General features: G+C 48.2%; 3 protein-coding genes across 10 annotated transcripts in view; 1 reads left to right on the plus strand and 2 right to left on the minus strand.

Moving 5' to 3' along the window:
- The window catches only part of RhoGAP19D (Rho GTPase activating protein at 19D), a 51690-nt gene extending 47009 nt beyond the window's left edge, over positions 1 to 4681 (plus strand). For 6 of the 7 annotated variants that reach the window (XM_033385349.1, XM_015186445.2, XM_002134279.3 and 3 more), the window contains 2 exons: positions 283 to 1231; positions 1287 to 4681. In XM_033385349.1, coding sequence (XP_033241240.1) covers positions 283 to 1231; positions 1287 to 2941 — 2604 coding nt within the window. In that variant the 3' untranslated portion in view covers positions 2942 to 4681. The remainder of the gene's footprint in view (positions 1 to 282; positions 1232 to 1286) is intronic. The other variant, XM_015186444.2, reaches the window with a different exon arrangement.
- Positions 4682 to 5109: 428 nt separating this feature from the next.
- On the minus strand, positions 5110 to 6965 carry GstT3 (Glutathione S transferase T3). Of its 2 annotated transcripts, none has more exons than XM_002134278.3 (4): positions 6815 to 6965; positions 5963 to 6112; positions 5474 to 5896; positions 5110 to 5414 (listed from the first exon to the last, which is right to left on the minus strand). In XM_002134278.3, the coding sequence occupies exons 1-4, from the start codon at positions 6903 to 6905 to the stop codon at positions 5269 to 5271; spliced, it is 810 nt and encodes a 269-aa protein (XP_002134314.2). In that variant the 5' UTR covers positions 6906 to 6965; the 3' UTR covers positions 5110 to 5268. The 2 variants fall into 2 exon arrangements, with proteins under 2 accessions (XP_002134314.2, XP_033241244.1); XM_033385353.1 differs by lacking the exon at positions 6815 to 6965 and adding an exon at positions 6264 to 6353.
- A 1935-nt stretch (positions 6966 to 8900) lies between these two features.
- On the minus strand, positions 8901 to 23407 carry tbc (trabuco). The gene is made up of 7 exons (XM_015186441.2): positions 22447 to 23407; positions 12135 to 12823; positions 11039 to 12071; positions 9925 to 10970; positions 9550 to 9854; positions 9210 to 9487; positions 8901 to 9153 (listed from the first exon to the last, which is right to left on the minus strand). Exons 1-7 carry the CDS (start codon positions 22463 to 22465, stop codon positions 9065 to 9067), a joined length of 3459 nt encoding a protein of 1152 aa, XP_015041927.2. The 5' UTR covers positions 22466 to 23407; the 3' UTR covers positions 8901 to 9064.
- Between the last annotated feature and the right edge of the window lie 1665 nt (positions 23408 to 25072).

Below are 25072 nucleotides of genomic sequence, written 5' to 3' on the forward strand. Positions count from 1 at the left end.
CCGGATATCATTTGTGAGAGCTTTTGGTGCGCCTGGGGACAAGTGATCTGTTCCAGCCGCTCTTTCGATATGCCTACAGTTTTCCACCTCTCATAAAATTACGATGCATCCCTGTTGTTGGAAAGAACAAAGCGCGTTCGCCAAGGACTCCTTTCACACGTTTGCGCTCGTCATTTCGACAGATTGTGATGTATTTCCAGTAGGAGGGGGCTTTAGGGGGGTTTTCTTCGCCCAAGAATTATTGTAAATTGTTATTTTATTTAAATTTTTTGTTGATTACAGTACGAATACTATTTTGAGGGCGGAAATCTGCCGGATCTGGCCGATGTCAGTGGTGGGACGGCCATGGCCAGTGCTGCCCAGCCGCAGCATCAGACGCAGGAGGATCAGACGAACATGCTGCTGCACAATCTATCGAAGATCGAGAGGATCACAGAGCGGGAGACGCGCACCTCCCGGTTCATTCCACAGCTGCGGCGGCGCACCCATGGCAAGCGGAGTGCCGTCAACTCGGACACGTATTCGGGGGAGAGTGTTCTGGTAAGCAGCGGTTGTCCAAGCAGCTCCACCACTAGCCACTCCACCATCACCACTAGCACCACAACTTGCACCAACCACACAACCATACATCAAAGACGACAGCAGCGCAAGGCTGTGCAGAGCATTTGTGACTTTGCTTTAATCCTGCCCGCACCTCCCGTTCCTCCCTCCCTTCACTTTCAGTCGCTGGACTACGCCAAGGTCTCGGCCAGCAGCACCAGCAGCAGCTCGACGCTGCACAGCAGCAGCAAGACAACCACCAATGCCTCCTCCTCCTCCACCACCAGCCAGAGCTACAGCCAGAGCCACAGCCACAGCACAAAGTTTAGCTCTGGCGCCGCGGCCTCGGTCTCGTCCGCTTCGGGTACCTCGACAACAGCCGCCACCATAAAAGCGGCGGCAGTGTCCAAGGCATCATCCGCGGCCTCCTTGATAGGCACCAAGAAGCGCAGCACCATGGGCGGCGGTGTGGGGTTCCTCGGCGGGGGCTCTCGCTCGCAGACGCGCAAAGCGAGCCTGGACGAAAAGGACTCTGGAACGAGCGTGGACTCGGCCGGCAGTATGGCTTTCAGCCTCGGCCTGGGTCTGGGCCTGGGACATGGCAAGGAACAGCATCAGCAGCAGCGGAGCAGCGTGGACATATCCATACTCCTCACCGACGACGACTCCAGCAGCAGGCTGAGCGACACAGGTAGGTGGTCTCTTCTGATCCTTCGTGGATGAACCTTTCTCACTGTTTCATTTAGGTTCCATGTCACTGACTACCATCACGGATACGCTGGACAGCAAGCTGCGGAATCTACGGAGCGGCTCCGAGTCGAACGACGAGAATGGGTCGCCGGAATTCCCCAAGAATCGCCGGCATACGCTCGGCCAGCCGCTGCATCTGCACTCCGAGAACATTCCCTATGCGGACGAGTCGCCCGAGCGTCTCTTCCATCAGTTCTGCCCCCTGGATGCCCCCCACTCGCTGCACCTGAGCCGCTCCTGCACGGCCACCAACACTTTGGGCGCCGATGAGAAGCCCTCGACCATGAAGCAGGCCATGGCCATGGCTGGAGTGGCACCGCTGCCGCCCAGCCTCCTGAAGGCAGCCCACAAGCTGCAGCACTCGGCCACGGTGCCCATACACCAGATACAGATACATCCGGGTAGCGCCACGGCACCGGCCAGCGGTGCTGCAACGCCCACCAGCACCAGCACTGGAGGGGGATCCACCCCAGTGGCTGGTACACCCACCAACAGTGCTGGCGGAGCAGGAGGATCACAGCGCAATTCTGGAGGAGGGAACCTCCCCGGCAGCGGCAAGAATATGCACCTGAGATTCAGCACATCGCAGGCGTACGAGCGACATCATGGCTCTGGTGGTGGGGGCGGTGGTGTGGCCGGCTCCGAGGACGACGACTCGGAGGGCTCGACCACCAGCGATCCCAAGGAGAAGCTGCTGCTGGCGGGCGAGCGACCATCGCCATCGTTTTTTCTCGAGCGCTACAACAAGAAGCGTCGGGACCATCGGCTCTTTCGCAGCGCCAGCTTCAACTGTCGCAACTACTCGACCCGACACGTGAACAGCAGCAGCAGCTCCACGCCGGTCGGAACGGCAGCGACTGTGGCCACGGTCACGGCCGCCTGCTGTCAGTCACCATCATCGGCCCTGGCCACGGGCCTGACCAAGGACGAAAAGACTGACATGAATCTGACCAAGAAGCGCCAGATCCAGAACAAGCAGAATCGATCCATCAAGCGCCGCCACACCGTTGGCGGGCCCCACGACTACTCGGCCAACGGGGGCTGCACCACACACGGACATGGCCACGGCCATGGCCATGGCGGCGGTGCCCATGGCGGTCACGATCTGGCCGCCATCAACTACAACCACCACAATCGCCATCACCAGCAGCAGCTGCTCAAGGGATCCGTTGTGGTTGTCGGCGTTGGCGGTAATGGTGCCGCCGCTGCCGAGACAACCACCACAACGACAACCACCACCACGGTGCTGCGTCGCCTCGGCTCGGGAACAGCATTGGGATCGGTTTCGGGCTCGGCAACGGGTACGGGTACGGGTACGGGCGGTGTGCCTAGCGATCCGAATGTGGTGGCATTGCCAGGCGGCGGCTCTGTTTCCAGCAACAGCAGCAGCGGCGGCAACGGCGGCTCCTCGAACAGCAGTGCCAACAACAACAATTCGCCACAAAGCGATGGCAGCAATGGCAATGCAGCAGGTGGGGGAGGCGGAGGTGGAGGCAATGGTGGTGCCTCCAATGCCCCACCATCATCCGGAAGCAGCAGCAACAGCAGCACTCCCACCAATGTGGTGGCAGCCTCCGCTGTAGGAGGAGGAGGAGATCAAGTCCTAGAGGTGGGCATTCGCATCAAGAATATCAATCGCGGACGCTACTAGAGGAGCGGAGCAGACGATTTGGAGCTTACAGCAGCAGCAGCAGCAGCAAAACACACAGTTTAAATTAGTATTACATAATGGTTTATATATATATATAGAGAGATATATATGTATGCATATATATGTATGTTGTATGTATATGTGTCTATGTCTATGCAAGGATCGATGGGGAGTTGTGTGCGAAAGTGAGAGTTGGTTCGCACAGAGTACACGACTAGACCGACTCGAAAAGTAGACAAGAGTTCAAAGGAGTCCTTTCTATTTAGATCTTAGATCTGTTGGGCACTCTAAATGAAAGGACGAGCGAGACACAACCCCCAAACGAATGTAAAACCACACAAAAGAAATCCTAGATAACAAAATGTTTCAGGAGAATCGATTATATATTTATTCGCACACTCAAACACACACACAAAACAAAATATAAATATACTACATACATTATATGGGAACCGAGGGACAAAACAGAACGGAGAGCGGATATACGGACGGAAGAAACGACGCACGAGGGGATATACAGAGACAGCGATAGAGATAGAGTTAGCGTTAGCGTTAAAACGAAAGAGACAGCGAAAGAGAACGTAAGTGAGAGGGAGGGAGAGAGAGGAAGTGGTTGGAGGGAGCTTGAGAGATAACTATTTTGTAAACCGTATACACAGTACAGTAAAAACCATACGCATAAATAACCTTATAGTGTATACATTATATATATACTACTATATATATATATATTTGTAACGTTATCATACATAACGAATGCAACAAATTGTTAACCATATACACCCACACACACGCAAACACACGCATTATAATACATATATACCTATGTGCATATGCATATGTATGTATATATGCATGCAAAAGACGTATATTATATGCTATTTGTCGCCTGTCTGTCTGTCAGTCTTTGTCGTTTTTTTTTGTATTTAGGAAGATTTTGTGCCTCCGCCTGTGCCTGTGCCCCACCCACCCACTCGTTGTCTCCCATTCGTATGTTTAGTTTTTTTTTTCGTCAGCATGTATGTGTGTGTGTACCTGCTATAAGAAATGAAAAAAAGAAAAACGAGAATTCAGTGCATAGAACCCATTTTAGGTGCCTTAAATAATTTGCTTTAACATTTTGTCAAAATTGTGGTTTTTTTTTGTTGATTTTGTACAGAATTTTGGTTTGGGATTAGCGAAAATTGTATTCGATTTAGTTTTTCGAGAGTCACAGATGGTGCTGCGCATGAGCTGATTGTGCAAAATGGATCAGATTTATTTTAGATATATATACATATACAGATATATTTTGTATATTCCAACCTCAGGCAGGGATCCTTCCCCGCTACCCAGACAGGCGACATTTGAGCAACAATATAACAATATATTTCGTTCAAAATTATGTAAATGACGACTTGAGGTAAAGCGAGTATTGTACGTTTTTCGCATAAATTACTACATATTTTTTGAAATACTTTTTGTGTGGTTTGTATATGATTCTTTTTTTTGTTTGTTTTTTTGATAATGAAAAGAAAAGAAAGAAAGTATGAATAATTAAAAACATTAGCTTTTAGTTGTGTGTAGTATTACATACATATACACACACACACACACACAAACACACACGCATTGTATAGTATACTATATGAATCCCCAATTAACAGATTATTTTTATTTAATTTTTTTTTTTGCTGTATATACAAATTATTTTCATTTTAAAGTTATGATTTCATTCCTCCTTTTCCCCCCCATAACATACATACATATGTATTGATATACAGTAGGTACATATATATATATATTTTTTACGCATTTTGTTTTGTTACCCGACACGGAAAGGACATGTAGAAAGCGAAAGGGAAGAGGAAACAGAAACGGAAGGAGAGTAGGAAACGAATGATAGAAATGAAACCCCAAGCGCGCAACGTTGCTATATAAATATTATTATTAAATAAAAACCAATTTTTTGTTAGAGTTTAGGTAGTTATTTTTTAAAAATTGTATTTTCTATTATATATATATATTATATATGTGTACATATATGTGTATGTACATCTACTATATATGTATATGTGTATATTGTATTTTTATTATTATTTTTTTTCAAACAACAAATAAATGTGGATTTCTATAATGCTATAAATGACGACACAATAAAGAGAAACAACAAATATTAAGAATAAATGTACAAGAATAAACCAGAAACAAGACAATTGTTGTATAATTTAAGCTGTAGCATAAGGAATGCTAAAGAAACTCTATCCTAAAGAAATGAATATGATCTTCTATGTACAAAATGGCAATCAGTCAGGCAATGGTGATGCTGGATGCTGGTTAGCGTTGCTTCAGAGCTTGGCCTGTGGACCCGTTCCCGAGATCTGGTAGACAAATTTGTGGGCGACATCGTAGTGGGGATTGCAGCTTTGGCGCACGCGCTTCAGCCAGGCCCGGATCTTGGGGTACTTGATCCTCACATCGTAATCAGCCATGCCTAAGGTCAGAGAGAGGTCAGAATTCACACTCAAAGTGCACTCAATCCAATCCACTTACGTGTCTGCTCAATCTCACAGGCTGCAAATATATCTGCCACGCAGAGCGTGGATCCCGTCAGGAAGTCGCTGCTCTCCAGCCACACCTCCTCGACGACGTCCAGGTTGCGCTCCATATGCATGCGCATCATCTCGATCTTGGCCTCCGTGGGCGTGCGGCCGGTGAGCAGCGGATCCAGCCACACGGTGCGGAAGTACATGGCGCAGGTGAGGCGCAGCGAGATGTGGTGCCACTCGAGGAACTCATCCACGCGACTCTGGTCGACAAAGTACTTGGGATACAGATGCTCGGGTATCTTGCCCTTGGCACTGAGATACCGCAGTATGGCCACGCTCTCGGCCAGCTTGTTGCCATTGTCGTTGATGCAGGGCACGCGCTGGAAGCGGTTTATATCGCGCTTGAAGTCATCGGTCAAGTGCTCTCCTATGGCGGGGGGCAAAGTGCAAAGATTAGATTGGAGCTACGTATGATTAGGGGCACAGCACCCACCATTCCTCAGGGCAACCACGCAGTCCTCAAAGGGCATGCCGCTCAGGCGAAATATGATGAACAAAGCCCGCGAGGGCTGCGACATCAGGTCGTAGTAGTACTTGATCGGCGACGGCGACATCTTCAGGTTCGTTGTCTGCCTGGTGGGAGCTGCACAAACACAAACACCAGCACAAGAGAACGGATTAAACAGAATTGCAACAACAGTCCAAAGATCACACAAATATGTTCCCCTCTTCCCAAGAGACAGCCCAGCCGGTGAAGCGGCCCCTCAATGGCGTGCTTTGGCACAAGCACTCACCAGAAGCACAGTTATTCGACTGAGCGATCAATGAGGCAAAGCTCAGCCACCAAAGCTTGTAGGTCACGAGAGCGGGAGAGAGCAAGTGCGAGCTTTGAGGGCGTGCGTGCGTGCGTAAATAAGCTTTACGATATTTAAGAGAGAAGAACGAAAAGATTTACAGTATTTCGAGTCTGGCGTGATATTTTGCTCTGTGGAAGTGTGGAAAAGTTTTAAAGGAGTTCGAAAGAATACAGAATGCACAGTGGACCAAATCTGTTTCATCACTGAAGTGGTATGTACATATGTTGTAAGATTTACTCCAGTGTCTTTTATTGGAATTTTTATTCTGAGCAATGCAAAAATTTGCATTGCCATAAGCTTAAGAAAATATTCCACTATCACAATCTCAAGTGCGACACTCACTTCACTCATAAATCACAATAAGACCCGAAATGATTAGCCTATCGGCGGGATCGAATATGGGATCACACCATATTTATCTATTGCTACTGCGAACAACCCAGAGGGGAAATGAAAGCGGATAGCAGATATGTACATATAAGACTCACTTTTTCTGCCTTCCTCAAAGGCCTTTTGGAGGTGCTGCTGATCCTCTGATCCCTGGCTGAGGCCCAGCAAAGTGGCCAAACGCGACGACATTCTGTTTTTGTGGTGTGATCACGGGTCGCCACTTCTGCGGAATGGGTTGATTGCAGCTGCAGGGGTGCCTTTTATATGGTAGTTAGTACATATGCTAGCAAATTGGATGCTAGTCGGATCTGATGCGACGATAGGGCAGCCACAGAACGCGAATGCGAATGAGGAGGAGGCAAGTAAACAGAAATGGAATAACAAAGCGCAAGGCGAAATCGGACACTCGAAGAGCGCGCGCGAGTAGGTGTGCGATAAGACGGTTTCCCCCTGCCTAATCATCCGTTCCATTCGTTCCCCCTGCCTCCCCGGGGAAACATGTGCAGTGCCCACACAGTGACCAAGATTGCTGGCCCATTGGCAACCACACCAGGAATAGCCAAAGCAGCAATTCTCGTATAGAGTATACAATATATGACCATCGGTACTGGGTCCGAGGAAGGTCCGTCCGCCGGCCGGCCTTATCGCTTGATAGTGTGAAATTGTTTACCTCTGTTGCCATTGGGTTCGGTTTTGGGGATGATCATCAGCTGATGGATCTGGATTTATCGTATGTTCTGTATTTCCGCTCCCCGAAAGTGGTTCTATTTTGTTTTTTATCGTATATGTATGTGGTATTTATTGATTTCATTTTAAACATGTTCTTTGTGTTCATTCATTTGGTTTCTTTTGTACTTGTTACATACGTATAGGTATATATGTATATAGTTCTGTTCTGTATATGGTATGTACTTGTAATTGAGATAAAATCAGATAAAAAGCAGATGATTTATACCCGGCTCTGGTCTGAGAAAAGGTACATTTACAAAGATTGTTGTCGGAGTTCTGTCTGGTTCTGTTTCTGTTTCTGTTCCTGTTTATCGCATAATTTACGGGGTATAAAGATACAATATAGGTTTAGTAGTAATCCACAACATTTATACTCGGTGTAGAGACAGAGAGAGATCACACAGGGAGGAAGGTAATGGTAATACATATATGTACATATATAATCCCTATATATCTATATATAATTTGGGTGTGTGTGTGTATGTGTATACATATATATGTATATATTTATATAAAAAATAAGATACAACTCAAATAAACAACAACGAATTTGAAGTTTCGTTTTAGTTCGATTTTGGTTGGGTTCTGTTCGATTTCGGTTTCGGTGAGCAGCTTTTAGAGTACAGATATTCAGATACATGCATAGTATAGACACTCAAGATACATATGGAATGATTGTAATTGTTTGAGTTCTCTCGACTTATTGTTGTTTTGATTATTACAATCAGAGTTTAGATTCAGATCTCATTTTGATTTATTTCATTTATTATTTGTACATATATTGCGTATGTGGTGTAAAGTGCGTTTCAGTGCTGTAAGACTGTTCTCATCCATTCCTTTTCATTGCATTCCAATTTTTTGTTGTGTCGCTCCATCAAGTGGGTTTCGTTACACTGTTCCCACAGCAGTTCTGAAATGCCCTATATATAAGTAGTGTATATGGTGTATATTCATAATTTGATTTGCCTTTGATATAGGCGTGATAATTACATTGCACTAATTTGATTCTCAATATCGTATATCGTACATATGTATGTATATCGAATATGCTCGTATATATAACTATATATTTTGTATATCTGCATGGGTCCCATGAGCACCCACACATATTCAAAAAAACAAAAAAAAAAACAGTTAGATTCCTATACAGTATACAGTATATGGTAGATATATATAAGATTTCAATCGTTTCCATTGATTTGTAGAGTCTTTTGCATTGTCAGCCCCTGTTTTGGTTTTTGTTTCGGTTTCCGTTTCCGTTTGTTGGGGATATGCGTGAGAAATGTTTTGTTTGGGAAGAACACAGCTTACATTCATATAAATACAGATACAGTTACAGTTACAGTTACGGTTACGGTTACATTTAGAGTCGCATGTTGCACGTTGCATGTCGCATATAAAGAAGACATCGAGTGAGAAACAAAAGTATTTCCTATGCATACTATTTATTGTTGCTTTTTCATTTTCTTTTTTTTTTGCTATATTTTTGATTTCTTTTGGTTTGATTATCCTTTTTGGCAAACGAAATTTGACTGACGATCCCAACTAAGATCTATGCTCTCTATGGATCTACTGGTCTACTATTACTCTACTACTCGTTTAGTATAGTGTTTTCCCCTCTACTTGTTCTCGATGATCATCTGCAGCTGCAGGACGAGGCTCCGAGCCAGCTGGAGCACTGCCTGGGCATTGTGGCGTTCGGCCATTTCTGCAAAAGAATCGGATATTAATGGAATAATCTAAAAGCAGTCGGTGTTCGCATACCATTGAAGAACTTGATGACATCGGTAAAGTCCATGCTGTTGGAGAGGATGATGTCGCGATAGGTCTCGAGCAGGGCCAGGGCCAGGAAGAGGACAAAATGCCCAGAGGCTATATGCTTGGCCGCCCAGATCACCTCCCAAGTGGCAAAGACATCGTCGTAGACGAGCTCCCTCTTGAAGTCCAAGAGGAACCACCGGTAGCAGAAGTAGAAGTGCGTGTAGTCCCCGTTCGAGTCCATCAGATCATACATCTCCGAGTCGAGGATTTGTATGAGGGATCTGCCATTAAGAGAAGATTATAAGCATTAAGAAGGCATAAAGAAGATCAGATCAGATCCTACCGCATGTTGGCAAAGTGCATGTCCATGGCACCGCCGCTGGGAAAGTTCTCGATCATGCGCTCCATGAGCTTGCAGAAGCAGCTGTAGCTGAGGGACTCGTCGTCGAAGATGACCAGCAGTGGGGCCACCAGATCGCACATGCCCTGCATGTAGCCCACGTCCAGATGCTCCCACACATACGTGGATATCACGTTGCGCAGCTTGTCCAGATTCTCGTTGGCAAAGTACCAGTAGTTGCGATCGCATCTCTGCACATCCTTCTCGATCCGATGCAGATTGAGGCCGAACTGTTCGAGCAGCTCACTCTGCGGATGGCAACAAATCGTCAAGGATCATCGAGGGTACTTATACGTATCATGGAGATGCTCTACTTACACTGTAGACGCCACCATTGGAGCTGGCTGGGGAGGCGCAGGCCGACTTCGGCTGCTGCAGGGCATCCAGGGCTGCCGCCTGCTCCTGGACGGGGGACATCTGCTGACTGTTGCCCGCTTTGGGGCTGCGCTCCCAGTTGGCAATGTCCACCGAGGCGTTGGTGATGATGACAGCTGCCTGCTGCTGCTGCTGCTGCTGTGGGGGCTTGAGGTCCTCCTCGTCCTCGGGCAGCTGCAAATCGTCGGCGCTGAGGTACTCCGGACTGAGGACGCTGCGGCTGCGGCTGTTGCTGGGCTGGTGGGGGGCCCCGCCGGGTCCCACCGTCTCGTAGGAGGATGCTGTTGACGTAGAGCAGCTGGCTATGGGCGGCTCCGCGTTGATCTTCTCCTGCTGCTCCTGCTCGGCCTCCTCATCGAGCTCGTTAAAGTTCTCGCCCTCGTCCACATGGCCCGAGTCGGTGCTGGTCTTCATGGCCCTTGGAATGGGCTTCACGCACAGGTGCATGCCACTAACGGACACCTCCTCCTGCTGCTGCTGCTGTTGGTGTTTCTGCTTCTGCTGCTGGCCATGGATCTGCTGCTGCTGCTGCTGTTGCTGTCGCTGCTCGTCATCGAACTCCAGGTCGCCCGGATCGGATATGTCCGAGATGTCCTCGAACACCTCGTTCTCCAGCTCTCCGCCCGCGTCGAGATCGGCGGCACGCACCGTCCGCTCGTTGCCGCTGTTGCTGCCGCTGGAGCTGAGCTTTGCCACCGCCCTGGCGGTCTTCTCCTTCTCCCGCTGCTGCACAATCGCGTCGACGGCCAGCCACTCGCTCATCGTCGTCTCGTAGTAGTGCTTGCAGGTCTCGTCCTGTTTCTTACGCTCCTCGCGGGTGGACCCGAAGGCGTAGTGGCCCAGCAGGTAGGGCCACACCTCCTGCCGCAAATCCGGCTGCACGCCGCCAAAGTACACCAGGCGATAGAACTCGGTGGCATTCTCGAGGACACCATCCGCATTGAGGAGCTGCCAGCGCTCCTTCGTGAGACCCTCCTCATCGGCTTTCACTAAAGGAAAAGAGACAGAAACCGCATTAAGCAACCATAGACCGCATGGGGATCCTGCAGGAACTCACTTTCTGGCGTGATCCGACCATGCACCAGTCCGGAGAGATGGGTCCGCACCGTGGATAGATGACGGCAGTAGGCCAGCCAGCCGTAGAAGGCCCGGGAGATGATCTGGCGGCGCATGGTGGAGCAGACCATCTCGATGCTGGTGTTCTGGGCGTGCTGCTGTTGCAGCAGCAGCAGCGGCGACTCCACCGGATACTGATCGATGGAGAGGCTCTTGTTCGAGCAGTCGCTGCTGCCGGTGGTGGAGCAGCTGCTCAGCTGGGCGCGACGCGGTGTGCTCCGCACAAAGTCCAGTATCGAGTGGGTGGCAGCGAACTCCTCGTGCCGGCTCTTGCTGACAATGCGAAAGACATAGTCGATGGGGGTCTCGTCCACGGACTCCATCACCGACGGAAGGATGCGCCGGCGCATGCTCTTCGGCCAGAGGAACATCTTGCCAATGCCGCGCTGCGACCAGAGCGGCGGATCCAGCTGTCCGTGGGGCAGCAGGCCCGTCTCCAGGCAGCTGAGGAACTGCTGCATGTGCCCGCCCTCCGGGAAGTGGATGGGCGGTCGCTGCACCCCGTCCTGGCCCACCAGGATGACGGTGCCGCCGCTGTCCTCGCCCCGGCTCTGGTGGCAATGCACGTACACGATCTCGTCCACGTTGATGTTGAGGGCGTACGCCCAGAAGGCCTCCTTGTCGATGTCCTCGCCCTCGTCCGCCTCGTTGTAGCCGTTCATCAGCTGATTCGGCGTCCACTTGATGGTCAGCGTCTGGATGTGCTGGTGCAGACTCAGGTAGCCGGCCATCGGCTCGGCCACGTCCTTGGGCAGGACGTGCACATTGTTCTTGCCGTAGAGCAGCGTCGCCTTGGCGTTCTGATGCAGCGACTCCACGTAGTCCTTGGCCACGCTCGCCGTTGCCATGGACTTGAAGGAGCCGGTGCTGGCCTCATCCGAGCTGGTGTTCAGGCTCCGCTTAAAGTTGATGATCGCCGGCCGCGAGCAGGTCGACGAGGAGCGGCGACCCGAGCTGATTCGATGACGTTGCACCTGGAACAGAAAACAGCAAACAGAATAGAGACACGTCTCAGGGGGAACACAGATGGGACTCACCAGCTCATCGGCATGCGGATCGGTCCAATAATGGTCGGCTGTCTTGGCCCGCGTGAAGTCCAGGGCACAGGGCCCCACCAGCAGGGAGCTGAGGATGGATCCATAGTCGGAGTCGGCCACCAGGGAGTCGCGGTCGTAGAAGCTGCTGGCATTGCTCACCAGATACTCGATGATCTTGGTGAGACGCTTCTCGTAGAGGGCCAAGCGGATCCACAGATACTTCATGCTGACCAACGCCATGCTCGAGCTGCTGACACTGCCACTGCCACTGGCACTGACGGCGGATGCGGTGGAGGCGTTGCCGGTGGCATTGCTGCTGCTGCTGGCGGACTGCATCGAATTGCTGCTGCTCTTCTTCAGCATCGGGGGCCGCTGGAAGCTGTCGCTGCTGGAGGATGAGCGCTTGTTCGGGTCCATCGCCTCGATCTCCTGCACCAGCTTGCTGATGTGCTCCGCCTCCGGGCAGCTCTTGGCGATCTTGTGCAGCAGGGCCGTTGTCGAGGAGGTCTTGAACAGCCCGAGGGCCCGGCGTCGCAGTCCCTGGCTGAGGCAGGCCTCCACCGCGCCGCAGAGCGACGTCACCGAGCTGCTCTCCTCGTGGACGTACTTCTTGGTCACCGCCTCCTCCATCAGTTGCTTCACCTCCTTCTTGACGCTGGCTATCAGCCGCTCCTTGTAGTCGCAGCCATCTGGAATAACATCATCATTATCACCATCTGTGCGGCAAAGTGAATCTCATAAAAAGTATAGCCCCCCGCAGGGCCTTAAAATGAAATCACAGCGACAACGCCCCAATGTCAAATACCCCCGCCGTCAGAGCCTGCCTCCTGCCACATCTACGAGTTTTGTGTGTGTCCCCCGCCACTGGCACTGGCAGCGTCACATCCTTCCTGCACTCTGAAATTCAATATGTTCAACATGTGCTTCCCCCCCGCCCCCCAATCACCAGAGCACACAGAACACAGAGCCGGGTCGTGCTCCCCCTGCGGCCTGCTGCTGCTGGCTGCTCCACCAAATGTTGACCACTTTGGCCACGCCCACCCAGGAACAAGCACAAATGCTAATGGCATTTGCACTCAAAATTCATGATGTGATGTCCTACGGCCATGGATAATTTCATTTTCATTAATTGTTTTCCATTTAGAGAGGGCTCCTCGGATGGCTGGGGGAATGCCCGAATGACAAATGACAACACGCAGATACAGATACAGATACTATATAGAGAGAAGATACAAATATCCCATCCAAGGATGACGAATGATAAATAATGTTTCAAGGATTCCGAATGAATTATAGCCAAATGGCGGGAAGAAGGTTGCACAGCGCAAAATGCAATAAATTTTCATATAAAAGAATGCAAATTTCCAAGAATGAAGTATGATCGAAAGCTGGAAGTTTGTAGAAAAAACGATCCTGATATATGACTTAAGATACATACATATCTGCACACTCGTTACTCGTTACCCCCGACTCACTCGCTTCCACCGATACATGTTCATGGGAAGGAAAATGATCTAGATGGATCGCGAAACTTGTCTGTTCGCTTATGGGAAACTCGCACAGGGAATCACCGTATAAGAGGGGTTCAAGGATTACTCCTGTTGGGGGTTGGTGAGGTTCCTCATCTTCCTCACATTCGGGGGGTATGGAATATCGATGTGCCCCAGTATTGGAGGTTCGGTTTTAGGGTTTCCCCCAAATGCACTCAGCAGTAAAGTCAAGTCGCCAGCTGCGTGTCGAGCTCATTATGTGTGTCCTTTCCGCGTTTTAATGCTGATGATGACGATGATGATGATGTGGCAACACTCTACCATGGGGCGTAGGGGGGCGGGGGGGGTGGAATGGTGTACTGGTGGCGGCGACACTCTGCTGATGTCTGGGACGCCGACCGAGTTGTCGCCAGGCCATGTCCTTGCCACTGGCTGGGGCTGAGGCTGAAGCTGTGGCTGTGCGGCTCCGATGGATGGCTGGATGGTGCTCGGGGCTTCCCCGTTTTAATTACTGCTCCTTTGTTGCACCATTTTCATTTGCTGTGTGCAACATCGCTTAGTTTTTATGCGGCACACATGCAATTAGCATTTAAATGGCCAGCGGGGAGGAGGCACCAAAGTTTTAATAACTTAATTTCTACTGGCATGGGGCCAGTGTGGCATGGGGCCAGTGTGGCATGGGGCATGAGAACGGTGTCAGGGCAGCTGGGAAATGCAAATATCAAGAGCGACACAAACAGACAGATGGAGAGATGGTGATGGCAGAGAGCAAAACTTTCTATTTGTCTTTGGTTGATTTGTATAATTATTTGCTTCTTTGTTTGCCCCCCATGCCCCATGCCGCATGTTGACGCTGCACAAATGAAAGGAAATACATTGGATAATGGTTACTGCCACAACACCCCTCCCCATCCCCATTCCCGTCACCTACTGCCTTTGGACATTGGATCTGGCGACAAAGTAAAGTTTAAAAACCATCGGGGAATGGCCAGCATTGACAGGAGTTGAAACAGGAGTAGAGAAAGGAGCTGCAGGGGCAAGAGCAAGGAGCAACAGGAATATTAAAAAGGAGTCAAGCAGCAGGGACAGACCGAGGAGCAACAGCAACAAGGGCACACAAAGAGTAGGGCCAAGTGCAGAAGGGAAGCGGGTATGACGCAGGACCATGAGCAGATCCTTGCAGAAGTCAATAGACAGGTACCGGGACAGGAGTCACAAGAGTCACAGGAATTGGACTGCGAACATAAGGCAGGACAAAAACAGAAACAGAAGCTGGTCCACGGAGCTGTGGGAATCGCAGCGGAGAGAGCCAATGAGTAACTCTCACGTTCTAGGTGACCTCGAGTATCCCCCACACCCGATTGTTCCTTGGGGTATGCTCCAGGTGCACAGAAGCCACCGAAGCGGATGGAAATACTATTCGAGTATAGCGGAAAGAACTTGCAGTTTAAACGCCACATTCTTAATAGCCCTGGATTTAATGCAAAATCTCTCCGCAGCCTCATAAAGCACTTCCCCGAATCTGAAGACCCTTTGACTTCACTCTGTAGGTCCCTCTCACTGGGTCAATGGGTCCTCGCCACCTTTGGCTGTTGCTCATCGGAATCGAAGTGTTTGGAGAGCAGCAATCAGCACTTTCGGATGAGTGTGCTTGCTTGTTTGGTAAATATTGTTTTGACGGACACTTCCTTGGCTTCCCAGTCAGTCCCAGTGCTTCTCAACCATTTGCATAGCCTGATGACGATGGTGTTTGAGAGAAAGCAAGGCTGCGTGATTGGCTGCGATTCCACCTGCTTTCAACACCTAATCCACAATCAATCCCTAGGGCGTTTCATTTTCAATGTGAAAAACTCGAAATAAATTGCAAATTGGAATAAATTAATGTAAATCGTACTTCAATAGAATGTTTAATCATTTTGCTTGGCTAGGGAATGGAGAGGCCTATGGCCTTCGATGGCCACCCTGTAGGGATCGTAATCGTAAATTCATTTGGCCCTCAAATGCCAATTGATGGCTTTAACAGATTCATGCTCAGGTTTTGGCCAACCCAACCACCCAGCAAACCCTTAATTGAGGGTGCGGTCTGGGTGCCACAATTTTAAATTAAGCTCCAAAGCGAATCGCTTTTCTATTTTCAGCCAGCGACATTTTTTTCTGTTCGTTGGTCCGGATTCGATTCGATGGCCCGAAAGGATATTTATAAAGATGGCCATCTATTTGTGCGTGGATGCACGATATAAATACTTTACATTTGACCTTTTTTTATAAAGATTTTAAAGATGGTCAGTACCAATGCAAACCTCAATTTCTGAAGGCCTTTGACATTGAAACTGTGGCAGTTTTCTGATCGAAAAGTTTGCATTTCATGCGTCTAAAAGTTCTCACGTAGAAGGAGACAGAGATCCCCAATGCATCCCAAGAAAAAAAACCTTGGAGCAGGCACTGACAGAAAACTGGCCTAGTAAAAGGAGACACAGCCATCTTTAAATAAAATATACATTTCAAATAGTCTTTTTATTACGAAATCGAACTTTTTCTGATAGATTTTTGTATTTAAATTTAAGTTTTTTAGTTGCAATTCCGAAAATTTAGCTATAAATTTTGATTACCATTTACCATTTTATGCGGTATTTTGACTTTGAAAACTCGGGAAAAGTCGACAAAAATTTGTTTCTTAAGTTTCTATATTTTATTTGTGCAGGTGCATTAATTGGGCGTCGTTTAAGCTAAGGATAAGAGATCTCGGTGCCAATATACCGGCATAAATATTTAATTCGAAGTGTAACTATACGGGGCAGACATCAATTCCAGTATACACTCGAACACACTGGTATTCTCATATCTGAATATCTAAATATATGTATGTATTCGTATGTATGTACTATGTAATGCCTGGGAGTTTATCAATCTGACCAACTTTTTCGTATGTACGCGTAGAATTAAGATAAACACTTAATTAGACAATGGAATATGGTGGCCAAGTATGGTAGGAGGAGAAAGCCCTCCTCTGTGTGTGTGTGTGTGTGTGTGTGCCGCCCCTATCCCCAACCTCCTATCGGTGCTACATCTGTCTCTCTGTTTTTGTTTTTGTGTGTTTGCCTTCGCTTTCAATTCATTTTGTGGCTAAATGAGCTTTCAGCTGTACCTTTTCCTTCTTTTTTGTTTTTGTTTTTTGGGAGAGAAACACCCGCATAAACAGATAACAAAATACACATAAATGCGTACATGTACAAACATATATTCATAGAGAGAGCGAGAGAAAGGGGGGGGGCGGCGGAGGGTGGTGTGGGAGTGGAAGTGCGAAACTGCGACATTAATTACGGTCTAATGTACTCGTATTCGTATTCGTATGTGCTTGTGTGTGCGCCGGAGTACGAGGGCTTGTCTGGTGCTTGTTTCAACACGCAAACTGCATTACCATTGGATCCACACAGAGCCCAACTTAATTTGGGATTCGGGGGGGAATGTGGCATAACCCGTGGGGAAAGTAAAGCGGGGGGACTGAAGATATGGATATGGATTCCTTCGATGTTTACCGCCAATAAAATCACACCCAGCAACAAAAGCAGCTATTTCTCCCCCTCATTATCCTCTCAGGAATAAAGTTTACCGGGGTTTCGTTCTTGGGAAACTTAAGGAACCATAAGTTTGTCTTAATCCCATACCCATTAAGGGGGACCGGTTTCCCCAAATAGGAGAGGACTTTCCTTGTCGAATCTGAGAAAAAGCCAGCTATTCAGTAGATTAATTAGAGTCATGGGAGACATGTGGCATACCCCCCTGAATACGGAATGCATATTTTGTTGTTTGTTTGTTTCATTGCAGTCGACAATTATGGGGTAAAACTAAGATAAAGGTCAAGTATTCATTTAGGGATTAAAAACGAATATCTTTGATATATTTGAGCCAGGGATTTCGCCTTATGGCAGTGTTTTAGCCGGAAAAAGCCGCACAAATTTGCAGAACTTTTCATAAATTCATTAAAAAAAAACCACATTTCATTAAGATCTTCCAATAAACTTCAAATAAGAGCTTAAGTATAGATTTAGCCTAGAACGCACACTATTTTGCCAATGGAATTATCACTCATCCGCCCTGGATGCTCTCCTTCAGACCGTAGCCTGTAAATCCTACTCAAAATAGCTACAGTCAGTGGTCTGGCCATTTCTGACCGCAAATTGTACTGAAATTGCGACACAAAGTCCCCGCAGGAGGACATTCGGCCACATCTGCAAAGTCGCCTAGAGACAAAAAGTGTTGCCTACTTTTTTGGGCAGCCATACCAGTCTCCATTGAATCGAATGCTTAAGCCAAAGATCAGTGCTTGGCTTAAAGCTATGCCAAAGGTCACTAAAAGGGGATGTGATTGCCCCCTTTCAGCAATCCATTACCCGCCTACACACACGACGTGCACCCGTGCAGCCGTGCAGCCGTGCAGCCGTGCACCCGTGCGTACGTGCACTCGTGCATACCCGGGGCATGTGGTGCACCCTCTGACATTTTACTACGTGGCTGCACTCGGAGGAGGGAGCTCCTCAAACTCAATTGGAAAGGTTTGCTCGGCATAATTAGGATTTCAGCTCAACATGGAGATGGACGTGGGCGAGGGCGAGCGTGTGGGTGGTGGATGGAGTCAGCAAAATGCAAATGCAAATGCAAATGGAAAATGAAGGAATGGCAAATTGCAAACTGCAATTGTGGAATGGTAATTTTGATTGCAGCAAGCTCTGATTTCTGATTTCTGATTTCTGCAGCACAACATTCTTGAGCACAAGAAAGCAACCAGAGACCACTCCGTAACTAGTGGAATCTGCAGCAAAGGTCAGAGGCGGATAATTAAAGTCCAGAGAATTTCATCTTAATTGCAAAAAGCCAACAAATTGCATTTTCTTACGGCAGCAACAGCAACAGCAGCCACAAAGAGAGACAGAGAGAGAGGGAAGCCAACAGCCCACATAGAAAGTGAAGAAAGTTCCTGAATCAATATGATAGCCTCTGGCTCTGGCTCTGGTTCCGCCTCTGCTATGTGAAACTCAAAGATCGAAGCTCAAGGAACTGGAACAAACTTTCAGATGAACTAATTAAAGATGCCGGTTCGACTAATAGCCAGGCAATTGTCGCCGGTATCTACGGAATTTAAGATACAAATTGCCTCTCGTTCAGCTCTGCATGGACACAAAAACATAGCCATCTCTAGACTCTTCAGCCTTAAGTCATAATACTGGCTTCAACTGACTTTGATTTCAATAATACTGGGCCTTTATCCTAGAGCACTCTAGGATCTCTATTCAATAATGGCAGGCAAGAAAATCGCCCATTAAAGTATGACCCCATCAAACAGCGATCGTTATCAATTTACCAGTATATGGAGAGCAATTCCAAGGATACTTTTAAGGAATTTGATTGACAATTTAAGGAATTTCTCTTTTGCAATTTTGCTCTCTCAGAACTTGAGAAATTTGTGTGCCATTCAAACGGGAAAACTTTAGCAGGCATTCCAAAGGGGCAACGACAAAAACCCACGATAAAAGGACAATCGAGTGGGTCAGAGATGGGGACAGGGACAGGGATCAGGGTTTGGGGCTGAGACTGAGACAAACACTGGTGCTGTCATGTCCAAGGGGGGCAGGACGTAAAATTAATGATGACCAGACAGTGGACTTTTAATTTTGAAGGAGAGCCAGAGCCTAACCAGAGCGACGCCCTGACTCTGCCTCCTCACACTGACGTTTGGGCTTAATATTAATGGCTCTGATAGGACGCACAGGACACAGAGGACACACAAACACGCACACGCACACGCACACGCACACGCACACGCACGGCACGGATAACGAGTCTCTGTTGCCCTGACAGTAAGTCGCCCATCTTTAAGGGCTTTTGTCGGGAAAGAAAACGTGCCACAAAGTAACGGTACAGCAGTACAGCAGTAAATCCAAGGACAGGTCCAAGGGCAGCGGAATGCGTTGCAACAACAGATTTAAGATGGAATGCGAGCATTAATCCGTGGACCGAGAGGCAGAGACTACAACAGAAATCCATTACCCCAAGCAGATTGCTTTTTGTATGGACATGAAGATCATTCCCGAGCGAGCACTGAGCCCTGGAAGATCGTGTGCTCCCAGTGGGAGTCCTTGGCCAACTCTGGCACGGCATTGGATGGGCTCCCATGTGGAGGAATCCGCTGAAAGCTTTTTGATCTCCCCTTGGATGCTTTTTGGCTTCCATTATTATGGGCATGCGGGAGATTATTATCGGTGCCTAGCAATCCCTTGGAGGCACCAGCTCGAATGTACATACGGCTTTACGACCCGCATACTTAACGCACACGTGCCCCTACGCGTCTCCTCTGTGACCCCACTGTGCCCCACTGTGAGTGTCAACGAAGGGACTCACCGACAGGTCCGAGCTGAGTGACTGACTTTTCCCAGTCAATCTCGTCCTTAGCCCACAGCTAATGCCATAATTGAGCGATTGATAGAGGCCACACCATCATCATCATCCTCTCGAGCCTCGTCGCCCGTCGGCCGTCGGCCGTCTTCGGTGTCGGCGGCGGATATGCATCACCAGAGCCTTTCACGTTCGCCCATATCCGAGTGGGAAGTGCCGCCAGGTCCTGGCGGAGAACGAATGTCTGTGTGCGGCCAAGGCAAGGCCGCCAGCCAGAACAGGCGAATAAAAAGTAAACAGACGCCCACGCGCCAAGCGCCACGCTCCACTCCACTCTCTCTATGGCACGACACGACACGGCACGGCATTGACTAAGGCATGGCTCTTTCCTCTCCTCTCCCAGTCTCGTGTTAGTATTCGTTTCACTACCACATTGATGTGGCCAATTGCCTTTCATTCATAAAAGTTTTACGTTCATCCAAGGGAAGCCATAAAGCAAGCAACTGGCTTTGCGCCATCTATGCGTCCCATCCGTCAGTGTCAGTGTTCCCGTGCCCCGTGCCCCGTCTCCGTCACGAAAGAGTCACTGCAATGAATGCACTGGGAGAAATGCAAGATCGAGCAACGTTTCCTTAGGTACAAGGCTATCTTCCGAGCTCTAGATCGCCTATATAGGCTCATTTCGTTTCAGTGTTGTAAAACTACCAATCTTCCTTTTCAGTGTTACGCTGTGCAACACTACTCGTTCGTCTTTTTCAATTAGCTTTGGTTTTTCCTAGGACTTCCGAGATGCTGGTGCCTAAAAGCCTAGAAACATCCCCAGGCATTCGCCATTGGACGGCCCAATCGCTCGTAAGAAAAAGATTGAGGCCAAGGATCTCGAAAAATGCACCCAAGAAGATGTGAAAAGAAGGGATTACAAAGGGATTACTGCCTGTGGGATTACTGTTTCATGTGACGGAGTTCCCACCGCCCCTTACCCCCACCCACACCTACAAGGTCATTTCCGTTGGGGTCTAGGTGCGTAAAAAACGATTCAGCTGGGGAGTCGACTCGACACGAGGTGCCTTAGGACGATGGGCGAGATATCCCCTGGGTATGGGTCCACTTTATGTCATCGTTGGCGTTGCATCTAGGACATTTGCCTGCCCTTCTTTCTTCCTTCCCTTCTTTCAATCATATAAATATTGTCTCTAGATTGCATCTTTCCGTGGGAGATCAGTGCTTTTCTTGCAGTGTACAAAAACTGCACGGCAACAGCTCCAGCTCCTTCCGGGTGAAAGGGAAGCCTATCCTGGGAATCTAAAAAGACATACAAATCGTATGTATGTATGTGCAAAGGTCATAAGCAGCAGCACCGTCATGGCCAGAATGAATAGATGGACGGACGGACAGACGGACGGACAGACGGACGGACGGACTTAATCTTTCGCAGACAATCAATCAGGACTGTGCTGTGGCTGTTGCTGTTGCTGCTGCTGATGTTTCTGTTACAGCAACAGCCAAAGTCGTTACATTGGATTAAAGGGGGGCGGACAAGACTACTCCCCACCCACCACCCGGCCAACCTGTTGCAGTTTTTATGCGGCCTTGATTGTGGCTAAGCTGAAAGAAACACAAACAGCCACAGAGATAAAGTGACAGAAAAAAGCGGCAGCTGGAGCTGGAGCTGAAGCCAAAGGGCTACAGTCATGGCCGCCGCCAGCACTGGACACATTCATTTTCATTTCATTATGCTAAAGGCTCATCCGCCTTGGCCTTGGCTGATGGATGGAAGATCTGGTCGGGTCTGCTGTTTGTGCAATGCAATGCCTGACAGCCAGATGGCCAGATAACCTGTTGCCAGAGGAACCAGGAGCCGCCGGGCAGGCTTACCAGCAAGGAGCAGGAGCAGGATCCTCCTTAACTAGTCTTTAAAGTGTTGTTTTTGCTTGGAGAAAAACAGACAATTATTGGGTACTTCTGGATGGATAACCTGTTGAGAATCTCCTTCCATCCCTCCGCTTAGTCGTAGACGAACTGTAAAATGGAATGGCCTTGAATGTGTGTGCCCCATGCCCCATGCACCTTATGGCATTGCAAACAAAAACAAAAAAGATACACACTATTGTCGCATTAAGTGAAGCACCGCTCGCTGATTGCCCGGGATTACCGATGGGTTGGAATGGAATGCATTGCCACCCACTCACACGAATGTATGCATATGTATGTGGATGTGGATATGTATATGTATATGTATATGTGTGTGAAATATTAGCATGAAGCTTTCCAGTCATCGCTTCAATCGCCGCTTCCGCGATGGGCGAGTGTGAAATCACGAAAATGTAAAAAGTGATGCCTGAATGCATCCGCTATCTACAAACGCATCCACCCACCTACACATATATCTATGTGTGTGTGTGTATATGGATGTGTTTTTTTGTATGTATTACCTGCATTGGTTTGCACCATTTTCGAGTGGTTCTTCGCGTGGAATTTCGGTGTGTGGGCGTGTGTTTTGGCGCTTACGGCGGCCTAGCTAGTCGTTCGGGCAGATTGCCCAAAGCTTTTTGCACCGTAATTCCTTTTTCGCTCGCTCTCTCCCTCTCTCCCTCTCTCTCTCTCTCTGTCACACGCGCGCGCGTAAAATGTATTTCGAAAATGTGGCTGTTTGTTTTTGTGCGAGGAGGAGTGTAAACGGCACACAGCGGCAACAGCAACAGCAACAGCGGTAGCGGCAGCAGAGAATGGATGTGCGATGAACGGTAAAACGGTAAAGTGTCGCCTGTGGGCTGCGCGTCTTTTCACTCCCCTCTTAGACCCTCTTTCCGTTCCGTTCCTTTCCTTTCTGTCCTTTGCGCTTCCTTGCTTTCTTTGCTTGGATGCTCTTCCTTTTGGGCTCCTTCTTGCTGTTTTTCTCTGTTTCTTTTTTTTTTATATTTTCGGCTGCCTATTAACTAGTTGCTGCTGCTGCCTGGTCTGGTGCTTTATAAATAATTTGGCATCCTGCCTGCCGCCGGAGAGGAGCAACGAGCGCGCGCTCCCATCATTACAACAATATATCTCTCGAAAGAAGGAAACTCTGAAGGAATAGCCGACTGACTGACTGACTGACTGAATCACTGAATCACTGACCGAATGACCACGGACTCCACTCCACTCGACTCGACTCCACGCGACTCGTCGACTTTACGAACAACTGACCAAGTCCCTAATTATAATCCTTAGAATGCGTAGCAGCCACTGCTTAGCCCTCAACTACTGCACGCGACAAACTCCCAAGTAAAACTGAAAACTGAAACTGAAAGCAACCGAACGAACCGAACCGCCAGCCAGACACAAATTCTGACTCTGACTCTGACTCTGGCTATGACGCTGACGATGAGCGTGAACGACAACGACAACGACAGCGACAACAACAACAACAACAAGCGCACGAAGCTTGCTGCTCGCTGCTGCTGCTCGCTGCCTTGGTTTTTTTTGTCCCACTGTGCTCCATACACCCGCCTCTATTACGCTACGTTTCGGAAGCTTTTCGCGTTGCGCCCTTTGGGCCATCGGGCATCTCGCTCGCACTTGCCTAGTACATATGTATGCCAGTGTGTATGCATACAGTTGTGTGTGTGTGTGTGTGTGCGTATTAACCGTTAACAGTTTGCTGACGTCGCACGCTGTGTGGTGAAAATCTGCCTGCCAAAAGCAACAGGACGAAAACACGCCACATGCCCCAGCCTCACTCACACACATGCACATGCCTATGCCTCTGTGTGTGTGTGTGTATAAGTATGCCCCACATTTTTTGGGCGAAAACATTTCGGGTGTAATGGGCCCGCTGTTGCTTCGCATTGAGTGTGCGCCATAACGCCTTGGCTTGGCCTCCCCGCCGCCCCAAACCCTGCCCGCCCCGATCCATTAGAGTGCTTAACATAACCTGCACCACGCTTTGGTTTCGTGTGTACCGAAATGTACGGATACGAAATGTGTGCTTAAGCTTGTGGGTGGTGGGGGGCAGGGCGGCTGGTTTTGCTTGCGTGCGTGCCCCAGTTTTGTGGCTCCTGTGTCTCTCAGGTGCAAGCAACTAAGATGCCATTAGAGCCCACATGCCAGTAGTGTTGGTTAGCTAATTTCCCGGTTTCTGTGGGCCATTTAGAGTGTTGGTCAATAGAATTTTCTATGAAGAACTAAAGATAGTGCTACACTCTTGGAATTAGCATCTATACTTTATGTTTTGGTGCAAGCAGAGATGCCACAGATTGCAAATAAGGAATACAACAGATAATGCCGATACTTTGGACTGCGATCAATGATGTTCCGATTTGTTGTATTTTTCAAACAAATTTCTTTAGTAAATTACAGTATAAAAACAAAACAGCTAACATTTAATTAACTAAAGACAAAATAAGATACAAAATATCCCTTTTTGTTTGATGTTTTGTGTTAAGGGTTCTTCAAGGGTTATATTGTTTATAAAAAGCCTAAACGGGAGAGAAAGAATAAAGAGTTAGCTATAGTTATCATATCCCCAAACTTTTCTGGAATATTTAATCCCTTTATTTTAATGATAAATAAACCGAATAATAGAGACCAAATGGCTGTCTTTCCGAGGGGTTGGTTTAAAGAACTTTCAAGAAATGGCATTCAAATTTACAGTATATTCGCCTCTTTCTTCTGTTGGCCAAGCCACACTGGAAGAGAGCGAAGGAAAGAGCGTAAAGGCTCTGTGGGGAGCTCATTTTGTAATCAAAATTTGCAGTACTATTCTTTAAATATTCATTGTTGTAAATAGCTCGTATTTCGGCTGAATAAATGAACAATTTGTAATTGTGATTGGGATTTGTATTAACTAACTAATCATTGATATAGAAGACGCACCACACGACTATCATGTGTTGTGTTCTGGATGTTTTTTGTGGAAAATTTACTGGCTATAATAGCTATAAATAACAGTATATGGATAAGTAAGAATACAGTATGAGATCCTTTTATCCAATATGCTGTAATGGCGATATATTTCTCGAGATATACACATCCATCTGAGGGCTAATACTCTTTTATAAACAAATGAATAGTGTTCCCTGA

Source organism: Drosophila pseudoobscura, chromosome X (assembly GCF_009870125.1).
Source record: "Drosophila pseudoobscura strain MV-25-SWS-2005 chromosome X, UCI_Dpse_MV25, whole genome shotgun sequence".
In the NCBI taxonomy this organism is placed as follows: domain Eukaryota; kingdom Metazoa; phylum Arthropoda; class Insecta; order Diptera; family Drosophilidae; genus Drosophila; species Drosophila pseudoobscura.

What these genes read in the sequence shown, in the direction of transcription:
- GstT3 (XM_002134278.3), bottom strand. Translation starts at nt 6,905, where the DNA reads ATGTCGTCGCGTTTGGCCACTTTGCTGGGCCTCAGCCAGGGATCAGAG. An exon ending in CGTGGTTGCCCTGAGGAATG is followed by an intron (nt 5,897 to 5,962) that starts GTGGGTGCTGTG and finishes CCCCCGCCATAG; the next exon opens with GAGAGCACTTGACCGATGAC. An exon ending in CTGTGAGATTGAGCAGACAC is followed by an intron (nt 5,415 to 5,473) that starts GTAAGTGGATTG and finishes CTCTGACCTTAG; the next exon opens with GCATGGCTGATTACGATGTG.
- tbc (XM_015186441.2), bottom strand. An exon ending in CCAATGGTGGCGTCTACAGT is followed by an intron (nt 9,855 to 9,924) that starts GTAAGTAGAGCA and finishes TGCCATCCGCAG; the next exon opens with AGTGAGCTGCTCGAACAGTT. An exon ending in TGTCATCAAGTTCTTCAATG is followed by an intron (nt 9,154 to 9,209) that starts GTATGCGAACAC and finishes ATTCTTTTGCAG; the next exon opens with AAATGGCCGAACGCCACAAT.